The sequence below is a fragment of the Musa acuminata genome, chromosome BXJ3-1 (genome assembly GCF_036884655.1).
Source record: "Musa acuminata AAA Group cultivar baxijiao chromosome BXJ3-1, Cavendish_Baxijiao_AAA, whole genome shotgun sequence".
Taxonomy (NCBI): domain Eukaryota; kingdom Viridiplantae; phylum Streptophyta; class Magnoliopsida; order Zingiberales; family Musaceae; genus Musa; species Musa acuminata.
Window position 1 is genome coordinate 18,314,777 of NC_088349.1, and position 11,214 is coordinate 18,325,990.

Here is an 11,214-nt window from a genome sequence, read left to right on the forward strand (position 1 = left end):
ATCGGGAAGTTTCCATCGCACAAACTCGATTTGACCCGCTCATGAACTAATTGAATAAATATGCAATTAAGTGATAACTTGGTGTAAAAATATAAAAATACAGGAAGAAATTTAAATTAAGCGGTATTTTTGTTATTGATTGCCCAGCCACTGTAACACGTGGGGCCCGTTGGGCAACGGTAACCCTTTGATTTATGAGGTAAGTAAACTGGTAGATTTCTTTTTTGAAAAATATTTGTCCAAGAGAGCAAATTCCATTCTCTTCTCTCCAACTTCGCAACTTCGACGCCATAATAATAGTTTTAATAGAAGAAGAAACAAGCACAGCAAACCAACGCCACCGTCGTCTCTTCGTGAGGGTTTGGAAGTGAAGAAGATGAAGAAGAAGCCGTTTTGAGGAGGGAGTGAGACCAGATGGTAGCAGAGAATTCGCCCCAGATTGGGAGATGAAGGCGGCCCTCAACTCCCTGCACGCGCGGCCGGCGGCGATGGGGGCGGAGCGGAAGTGGATCGCCCCCCTGGCCGTCGGAGCTACCGTCTCCCTTGTCCTCCTCCTCTGTCTCACCACCTTCTCCTCCCCGGACGACCCCCTCGCCCTCCTCCCCCTTTCCCTCCTCCCTTCCGCGCTCCTCTCCCATCCCTCCAATCCCTTCGCCGCCCTCTACGCTCCCGTCTTCGTCGAGCCCAAGCTCCGCCCCACCCCTCCCTCCTCCCATCTCCGCCCCTCTCCGCCCCCGCCCCGCCTCGCGTACCTTATCTCCGGCACCGTCGGCGATGGCAATATGCTCAAGCGTGTCCTACTTTCCGTCTACCATCCCGCCAACCTCTACGTCGTCCACCTCGATCTGGAGGCCTCCTCGGAGGAGCGCGACGACCTCAGGAATTATATTGCCGGCCACCCGCTTTTTGCGTCTGTCAAGAATGTGAGGATGATCACCAAGGCGAACTTGGTCACGTACCGTGGGCCGACCATGGTGGCCAACACTCTCCATGCTGCGGCTATTCTGCTGAAGGAGGGTGGCAACTGGGATTGGTTCATTAATCTCAGTGCATCGGATTACCCGCTTGTCACCCAAGACGGTAAATAAGCTTCTTTTCCCCTTTTTGGACAAAATGCTCCTCTTATCCCATGGACTAAAAGCAAATGCGTGGTTTTTCTGGCGTTTGGATTTAGATCTGCTGCACACTTTGTCGTACTTACCGAGGGATCTCAACTTCATCGATCATACCAGTAATATTGGGTGGAAGGCGTATGTTTGATAAAATTTATGTTGCATTTTTTCTTGACTTGCTTGGATTGGATAAGAATTGACTACTGTTTTGATCTGTGCTTGTAGGTTCCAGAGGGCGAAACCCATAATTATAGATCCAGGGTTGTATATGTCGAAGAAAGCTGATGTTTTCTGGATCCCTCAGAGGAGGAGTGTGCCTACTGCATTCAAACTATTTACAGGTATGATGAGTCTTTTAAGTCTAGGATTTTGATTTCTTGCATACCTGAATCAGACTATTTAATTCTCAGCAGTAATCAGTTCCAAGCTAAGGCTTTATTCGGCTGGTTTTGTGATCAATGAATGTGATTGTTCAATCTTTGTTACTAATAGAATTTCAAACTAGTTACAGTGACCATGGACAAATCCTGATGGGAAAATAATATTTGGTTAAACAAGTTTGATTAAGTTAGCATCCTGTTATTAATTTGCAGGCAGTTTTTGTTTACTTAACAAGTATCAGATTGTTGTCTTATGCCAAAATTATATATGAATCTGTTAGGAACGGAGTCGGCACTAAGAGGGGGGGGGGGGGGGGTGAATTAGTGCAGCGGTAAAACCATCGGTTCTGAAAAATCTCTTCGTACGATAAAAACCGATTTCGGAAACTTAACTTGAAAGCGTGTTTGTAAAAGTATTGAAGGCAGTTTGCAGTTAATGTAAATTGCAAGAAGGAAATGCAAACCAGATTTTATAGCAGTTCGGTCGTCGTGACCTACATCCACTCCGTCGATTCCTCTTCCGTCGAGGCCACCGGCATCCACTATCGGTCTTCCTTCAATAGGCGAAGATCAACCACCTTTTATACACCTCTTCTCCTTTTCCTGGGTTTAGGAGACAACCCTTACAAGCACTCACTTCTCTCTTACAGAATTTTAAACTTAGAGTGGAGGAGAGAATTTCTCAAGAGATTACAACAGCGTTTTCTCACTTTTAAATTCTCTATGCTTGTGTTCTTTAACCAGGGATGAGAGGAGTATTTATAGGCCTCAAGTTGATTCAAACTTGAAGCCTAAAAATATCTCATCCTGGGTTTCCTGGGCACGGGCGGTACCATCGCCTGCAGCCTCTCGGAGGCTGTGTCTGGGCGGTACCATCGCCCAGACCGGCGGTACCACCGCTTGACACAGTCTCGGAGACTGTACCACGACGATGCCATTTCTTGGGACACTGTTTGGGCCTCTCATTAGGCCCAACACAGTTCTTACATGGGCCCAACTGGCCCCTAATTGGGTTGGCCCAAATCCAAACCCAATTACGTGCGAACTACGATTCCTAAGACATATTCTAAGTTAAACAAGTCCGTAAGTCTAGTTTCTTTCGGTGAGCTTCCGGCGAACTTTCGGCGAACTTCCGACGATCTCTCGGCAATGTTCCAACGGACTCCCGGCAAGCTCCTGAACTTCATGACGATCTTCTTAGCGAGTTCTGACGAGCTTCTTTGGCAAGCTCTTGGACTTCTCGGTTGGTTCCTGCAGAACTTCCGATGAACTCTCGAACTATCAACGAAATCGCGTCCTTGACTCCGGGACTTCATTTTGCTTTATGCCTTGCTATTGTAGTTAATCCTGCACATGTAAAAACACACTTCGATCTAGACAATTAATACTAAGCATTAATCATATTGTCCGGCATGTCATTGGTCCCTCGACGCTTCGTCCGATTCTTCAGCGCATCGTTTTCTCTTGCCACCTTTTGCCCAATCGGCCAGTTGACTCCGCAACTCCGATATCCTTGGCGCAATATCCGTTATTCTTGGTTCGATGCCCGAATCTATGACTCGAAGCCTTCTGTCGATACATCGACCGATCCTCCGACCCGACGTCCAATCTTCTGACATGTTTTCCTCCGGCCCAACATGATTCTTCCTGCTTTAATTGTCTCATCCTGATCGAAGCATCCTGCGTCACTCAAAACGCAGATCAAATCATAAACACTTATTAATTGGTTTCATCATCAAAATCCGAGATTCAATAATCTCCCCCTTTTTGATGATGACAACAAATTGATGGCGGAGTTAACCTTAACTCCTGGAGTTTAAACAAACTCCCCCTATCAATATGCCATATTGATAGAACCTTGAATTCAAGCTGAATTCAAGTCATTGTAAATTTCATCATGAATATTTCCAACACTTCATCATGCATAACATGATCATACTTCTCCCCCTTTGTCATCAACAAAAAGGAGAAGTGTAACTTTCAAATATTTGGACATACAAGTTCAAATTGTTGCATAATAAACATCAACTTTTATCATCATGCAAGCTAGCAAAAATTTTACAGCATTTTAAAACATGCAAGCTAGCAATATTTCGAAAGCAAATGCAATATAGCTTTCTTGTTGAAGTGTGCAAGCTAGCGATTTTAAGATGTTCAAGAAGCAACTCTTGCTTCTTGAAATATACAAGTTTGTAAATCTTGCTAGATGTGCAAGTTAGCATGTTTTGCTTCTTAAGATAAGCAAGATAGCACTTCTTTCTCCATGCAATTTGCAAGCTAGCAAATTTTTGCTTCCTTTGCAATGTTTGAGCTAGCAATTTTAATTCCTTTGCAAAGTGCAAGTTTCTAAACTTTGCAAGATGAGCTAGCAATATTTCTCCCCCTTTGTCAATGTCAAAAAGAAGGGAAGAATACAATGTTGTAATTCTTTTCCCTTTACAACAATTTTCAAAGCATGACAAAGGTAAAAAAAAATGAATATCAAAAGATCATATATTATTTTTGACAAGAAAGCATGATAGGAAAATAATCTTGATTCAAAAAGAAGATTCAAGTTTAAAATTCGAGAAATCAAGATCATGATCCGAAAAAGAATGTATAAGGAGAGTTTATGCATTTTTGTAATTTGCCTAAATTTAACATTCAAACTAGCAATTTTCTATCTCCCCTTTATTGTAATCAAGGAAGAAGTAGAGTGGAAGAATACAATTTTTACATCAATACTCTACTTATAACATGAGGTTTATAACCACAAATACAAAGGAATTTACACATCATGTCATGAAAGATAATAATATCAAATCACGAATGTCACAAGACATGATTTATTTCATCAAATCTCTTCTTTTTATAAATGAATAAAAGAAACATAGGAGATCTTGATTCGTGCATAAGAAATCTCAAGTTATAAATTTTGAAAAATGATTCGATTGGATATATTATCTTATTATTAAAACGAATCATATGAAAAGAAATCTAAAATCATCATGTAAAATTATCAAAATCTTTTACATAGTCCAAGAGATTCATAGATTCATTATGATAATTTTCTTCTTTAGACGATAAAATCATATGAGAACAAAATGATTCATATAAAATACATCTCATGTCATAAACATGAATAAATTAAGTGTTTGGTTAAATATGAAAACAAATTGTCAAATCCAAAATGATCATCAAAATCATTTTTCGGATCATTTAATGAAAGCACTATAGATATATTAAAAATAGCTCAAGTTCTTTTAGTTCCAAATTTTATGATTGATTTCATGTTCAAGCCTTTCATACAAAGGCCATGCTTCATTATTTATAATAAAAAATAATATGAAAATCATAGAAATCATCAAGCTCAATAAACCCAAAACTTATTATTACTTCAAATCACCATGCATAATTATAAAATCGTCAAGCATGATATCAAGACTTTTTAACATTTCCATTACATCATTACATCATTATGCATCATTAAATCATTAAGCATGATTTCATTAAACATGAAGCATCTTCAATCAAAATCGAGAAACAATATGGAAATCAACATGATACATATTATTTCTTCTTGAAAAACATACATATGATTATCATTAGATTTAAATCTAACATTTTATTCCTTTAACATAAAACATGTAATTTTCATTATCATTTTCAAAATTACTAACATGATAAGCATGATTCCTAATTTTTTTTTTGCATTTTCATTTATTAAACATGCAATTTTCAAGAAAAATAATTATTCTAAACTAAATTAAAAGTAACTCATGAAATGCATTATGTAATTTCAAAATAAATTAAGGGCATTTTGATTACTCATCGTCGAAAGCCGTTAAGGCATAGTTTGCCACCTCGCATTTGTTTTTCTCCTCGTCTTCGGATGAGCTTGATTCGTCCCAAAGGGCTTCCTTCTTCTTGTGTTCATAGCAAGTAGTTGCGTTCTTTTTATTTTTGTTCTTTAACTCTTGTTTCATGAACCTTTTAAATTTCATAGTGAGGAGTTCATGTTCACCATCACTTGAGCTTATGCTCGAGTGGTCTTCAATTGTTCTAAGTTCAAAATCCTTCCTGTTCTTTGGAAGGTGGTTCTCATGTTCGTCAAGTGCCACATTAGTCATTTCGTAGGTCATTAAAGACCCGATGAGTTCTTCAATAAAAAAAGTATTTAAATTTTTTTATTCTTGAATAGTCGTTACTTTCGAATTCCAATTTTTAGAAAGTGATCGTAAAATCTTGTTAACGAGTTTAAAATTCGAAAAGCTTTTACCAAGAGCTTTTTAACCATTGACGACATTCGTAAAACGAGTGTACATGTCAACAATGGTTTTGCTCGGCTTCATTCGAAAAGTTCAAAATCATGCAATAAAAAGTTGATTTTTGAATCTTTAACTTTGCTAGTGCCTTCATGTGTGATTTCGAGAGTGCGCCAAATTTCGAAAGTCGTTTCGCACATAGAAATTCGATTAAACTCGTTTTTGTCTAAGGCGCAAAATAAGGCATTCATAGCCTTTGCATTTAGAGAAAAAGTCTTCTTCTCCAAATCATTCTAATGATTCATTGGAAGATAAGACCTTTAAAAACCAAATTCGACTATGTGCCATAAATCGAGATTTAATGAAAGCAAGAAAACTCTTGTTCGAGTTTTCCAATAAGTGTAGTCCGTCCCATTGAAAAAGGGAGGACGAATGAGAGAGTAACCCTCTTGAAAGTCGAAAAGAGTCATTTCTCTTTGGGTGTTAAACCAAATGAGAAAACGAGGCTCTGATACCAATTGTTAGGAACGGGGTCGGCACTAAGAGGGGGGGGGGGGTGAATTAGTGTAGTGGTAAAAACGTCGGTTCTGAAAAATCTCTTCGTACGATAAAAATCGATTTCGGAAACTTAACTTGAAAGTGTGTTCGTAAAAGTATTGAAGGCAGTTTGCAGTTAATGTAAATTGCAAGAAGGAAATGCAAACCAGATTTTATAGTGGTTCGGTCGTCGTGACCTACATCCACTCCGTCGATTCCTCTTTCGTCATGGCCATCGGCATCCACTATCGGTCTTCCTTCAATAGGCGAAGACCAACCACCTTTTATACCCCTCTTCTCCTTTTCCCGGGTTTAGGAGACAACCCTTACAAGCACTCACTCCTCTCTTATAGAATTCTAAACTTAGAGTGGAGGAGGGAATTTCTCAAGAGATTGTAGCAGCGTTTTCTTACTTTTAAATTCTCTGTGCTTGTATTCTTTAATCAGGGATGAGAGGGTATTTATAGGCCTCAAGTTGATTCAAACTTGGAGCCTAAAAATATCTCATCCCGGGTTTCTTGGGCACGGGCGGTACCACCGCCTGCAGCCTCTCAGAGGCTGTGTCTGGGTAGTACCACCGCCCAGATCGGCGATACCACCGCCTGACACAGTCTCGGAGACTGTGCCATGACGGTGCCACTTCTTGGGACATTGTTTGGGCCTCTCATTGGACCCAACACAGTCCTTACATAGGCCTAACCGGCCCTTAATTGGGTTGGCCCAAATCCAAACCCAATTACGTGCTAACTACGATTCCTAAGACATATTCTAAGTTAAACAAGTCCGTAAGTCTAGTTTCTTCCGGCGAGCTTCCGGTGATCTTCTGGCGAACTTCCGATGATCTCTCAGCAATATTCCAGCGGACTCTCGGCAAGCTCCTAGACTTCACGACGATCTTCTTAGCGAGTTCCGACGAGCTTCTTTGGCAAGCTCCTGGACTTCTCGGTTGGTTCCTGCAGAACTTCCGACGAACGTTTGGACTTCCAACGAACTCTCGAACTCCCAACGAAATCGCGTCCTTGACTCTGGGACTTCATTTTGTTTTATGCCTTGCTATCGTAGTTAATCCTGCACATTTAAAAACACACTTCGATCTAGACAATTAATACTAAGCATTAATCATGTTGTCCAGCACGTCATTGGTCCCTCGACGCTTCTTCCGATTCTTCGACGCATCATCCTCTCTTGCGGCCTATTGCCCAATCGGCCAGTTGACTCCGCAACTCCGATATCCTTGGCGCAATATCCGCTCTTCTTGGCCCGATGCCCGAATCCATGGCTTAAAGCCTTCTGTCGATACGTCGACCGATCCTCCGGCCCAACGTCCAATCTTCTGACATGTTTTCCTCCGGCCCAATATGATTCTTCCTGTTTTAATTATCTAATCCTGATCGAAGCATTCTGCTTCACTCAAAACGCAGATCAAATCATAAACACTTATCAATTGGTTTCATCATCAAAATCCGAGATTTAACAGAATCCATTAGGTTGTTGTTATTATGATCAAGAGAACTTGCTAATCATTTGCAAATTCCAACTTTTCATTCCTTGTCACCTTACATTGTTCTCCTGAATGATATTGGCATTGATGAAGGTGCAATATCATGTCTAAATGTTGGTCAATCTAAGATCGCAGTGACACGGGAAGTTATGGGAGCTTAAACTCACATTTTTGGAGTATTGATTTTTTCCATGGTTCTGCGATCCAATGCACAGTTGTTGTCTGTGTTTGTTGGAGTGGGAGATATCTGCTTATAGATTTGTGTAATTTGCAATTTAATGAAAGAAGTTTGCAATGTTTTGCAGTCAGCTTGAACTCGTATTATCATTACAAATGATAAATCTGTAACACATGGAGTTTGTGTAAGTAAACATTGTAACATGTAGGATAACAGTTCTGAAATTGCAACTGTCAAAGAAATAATTTAAGTAGCACATGATAGTGTGCCCAAATTTTGGTAACAAGAAATTATGAATAAGGCTTTTGTCAAATTCAATACTGGCTGAGATATTGCATATGCCTAGAGAATAAGAAAAAGAAAACCCTTGGTAAATAGAAATCTTTCTCTTTGTTGAAAGTTTATTCAAGTAGTTAACGTTCATTATAGGTACTCTTTATCTCTGTTGATTGGTCAGAAATTTGCCGGAATTTGATAAGATAAAAATTGCATCAATAACATAAAGGTAGCAAGTGCCTAGGAAGCATCCATATAAACTAATTGGTTAACTATTTATAATGATTTTTTTTTTAAATAACCACTATTAACAATATTTTAATAACTTTCTTTTTTCTTTTCTTTTTTTTCATTTCTTCACTTTTCCTTTGAATTCTCTTTCTTGTTTTCTCTTTAAAATGGGAATTTGACTCGATATAAAGTTTGTTAGAGTTTAAGTCTTTTATCATATTTTGTATCCAACTTTACTCCCATTACCGCCAGATGTCCTATCTCTCTCATGGGAAATGGCTGCTATTAGCAGCATGTGATGGTAGTAGAAATGGTAGTGACAATCAAGTGGTTCATGCGGTAGCATCAATGACAACAGGTAATGTGATAGAAATAGCAACAATGACAAGTGATGATAGTGAGTGACAACAGAGGCATGGTAACAGACTTGTGAAGTTCAATTAATTAGGTTTATCCTCCTCTCTTCTACTGTCATCTTCTATTGCCATGCACGTTATAGGATGCCAATTGTGAGTCAAATTACCAGTAGTTGTGATTCCTTTATGGTGTGAGATTACTAGTTTGGTATTTATGGAGATTTTAACTCATGTACATGTTTATGTATGACTCTGTTAAATTCACCTTACATGAAGGGTTTATAAACGTGGGTTTGAGATTGCCAATAACCTTAAGCATTCACTGTTCATTACTCCTGAGGTTTTAGGAACCCATGATTGGAGACAGTGTTCAAATCTAAATTAAGCATGACACTTAAGACGTAAAAAAAGTTTTATTGTTTGCTGCTTCTCTTTACATGACATGTAAATATTTTTGATAATATGCAGATAAGTACTCTTCTTTTTATGTATTCAAATATTGTTGTCAATTGTGTCCAGAAATGCCAGGGGCTCGCTCATATTTGACTTTACACTATGATGCATTATTTAAATCAAATCATATTTAAATTTTAAACTCAAATTAAGTTTTGAAAGATATACACATTTTCTAATAGGGACTGAATTTTGAAATATTTTCTGTGTGAATCTTGGGTGATCAGGATTCAAATATCATAGAAACCTTTCTGCTACATGTCTACTTATAGGAGTAAAACTAAGTACATCGACCTTTCCATACTTTGCATTGGTAGGACCTCGAGCAATGGGCAACTTGTATGTCTAAGAAAGGTAGAGGGATGTGTAACATTGCTCCTTACTGCTACCTTTTTTCTTTGGTGCTGCTGTTGCATTCTTCTTTTCCTTTTTCTTTTATCTTGTATATGCAAACAGCAGCAGTGGAGAGTGTGATTAAGCATGGCCACTGCTTCTCTTCTTTCCTTTTTTTCCTCTATTTCCTTTAAAGTAGTTGCTTGGGTATTTTACATGACTGAGTTCCTGTGCTCTGAACTCATAATGGTGCTCCAATGGTTGCTTGAAAGTTTCTGATTGTATTTTGTTCTCATTCTTATGCTGCATCATCAAAGTAATGGTTGCAAATTTATCATTTTTAGTGAGTCATCAATTGAAAATAGTGATCAGTGTGTTTTGATCCTTGTGTTAACTTTAGTGGGTAATCACCTGTTTCATTCTTTGTACAGTAGCTACTGATTTACCAAACAACCTATTTGCTGAACAGATAGCTATATGAAATGACTGTACATGTTGGTTTTGTTGCAGGTTCTGCATGGATGGCACTCTCCCATTCCTTCATCGACTATTGCATATGGGGCTGGGAAAACCTTCCACGAACAGTGCTCATGTACTATGCCAACTTCATCTCCTCACCAGAAGGTTACTTCCACACTGTCATATGCAACGCAAAGGAATTCCGCAATACCACTGTCAATCATGACCTCCACTTCATCTCATGGGATAATCCTCCGAAGCAGCACCCGCACTACCTCAGCATTAATGACATGTCGCACATAGTAGATAGCAATGCACCATTTGCACGGAAGTTCCGCAGGGACCATCCTATACTCGACAAGATCGACGCTGAGCTATTGTTCCGTCGGCCAAACATGATTGTTCTAGGAGGGTGGTGCGTAGGGAGTAGAGAAAACGGCAGTGATCCCTGCCTGGTCATTGGGAATACCACCATCCTTCGACCAGGTCCTGGTGCAATCAGGCTGGAGCGACTTATGCTGTCTCTCTTGTCGGAGGAGAATTTCCGCCTGAGACAGTGCAAGTAATCACATGATAATCGTTTTAGGTAAAAAGTATTTGGTTCAATTCACTTCCAGTATTTGGTTATTAGTGAAAAATATAATATAGTACACGGTCCAGGCCAAGGAGACCTGTGCCATGGCTAAAACAGAGTGTCTAAAGAAGCATGATTTGTGTCTGATGTTGTGAAAGGGACAGGATGCAGGTTTTATTCTGTGGTGACAGACCTTTGGAACACATCTTATACTAAAGTTTTATTTAATCTGAAAAGACTTTCCAGTGCATAGTAAATTTTGGTCTTTTAATGATCTTTTATTTTTTTTCTATTTTGCAAAGGATAAGTGATGATGATGGAGAGACCTTTAATTTTTACCAAAGAGACGAGCCGATGATTTCAATGATCATCCTCCGCTTACCACTGAAAATATAGCATTTGAGTGTGGCTTGTTTCAGTATGATTTAAAATCTTGATCCAAAATCAATATACATCGGTGTACAGACCGATACGGTTCGGTATGGGAAGAAAGAAAGAGTACATTTAGAAGGAGAGAGAGAAATAAATAAAGAGTAGAAATAACAGCGGAAGAGATATCTCAGATACTCGAGCCTTGTAA

The 11,214-nt window shown here is 39.1% G+C and overlaps 1 protein-coding gene across 1 annotated transcript; it reads left to right on the forward strand.

Annotated features, from left to right (window-relative positions):
• Positions 1-286: 286 nt before the first annotated feature.
• Positions 287-10,891, forward strand: LOC135629701 (beta-glucuronosyltransferase GlcAT14B-like). The gene is made up of 4 exons (XM_065137494.1): positions 287-1,080; positions 1,175-1,250; positions 1,338-1,453; positions 10,112-10,891. Exons 1-4 carry the CDS (start codon positions 447-449, stop codon positions 10,624-10,626), a joined length of 1,341 nt encoding a protein of 446 aa, XP_064993566.1. The 5' UTR covers positions 287-446; the 3' UTR covers positions 10,627-10,891.
• Positions 10,892-11,214: the final 323 nt, after the last annotated feature.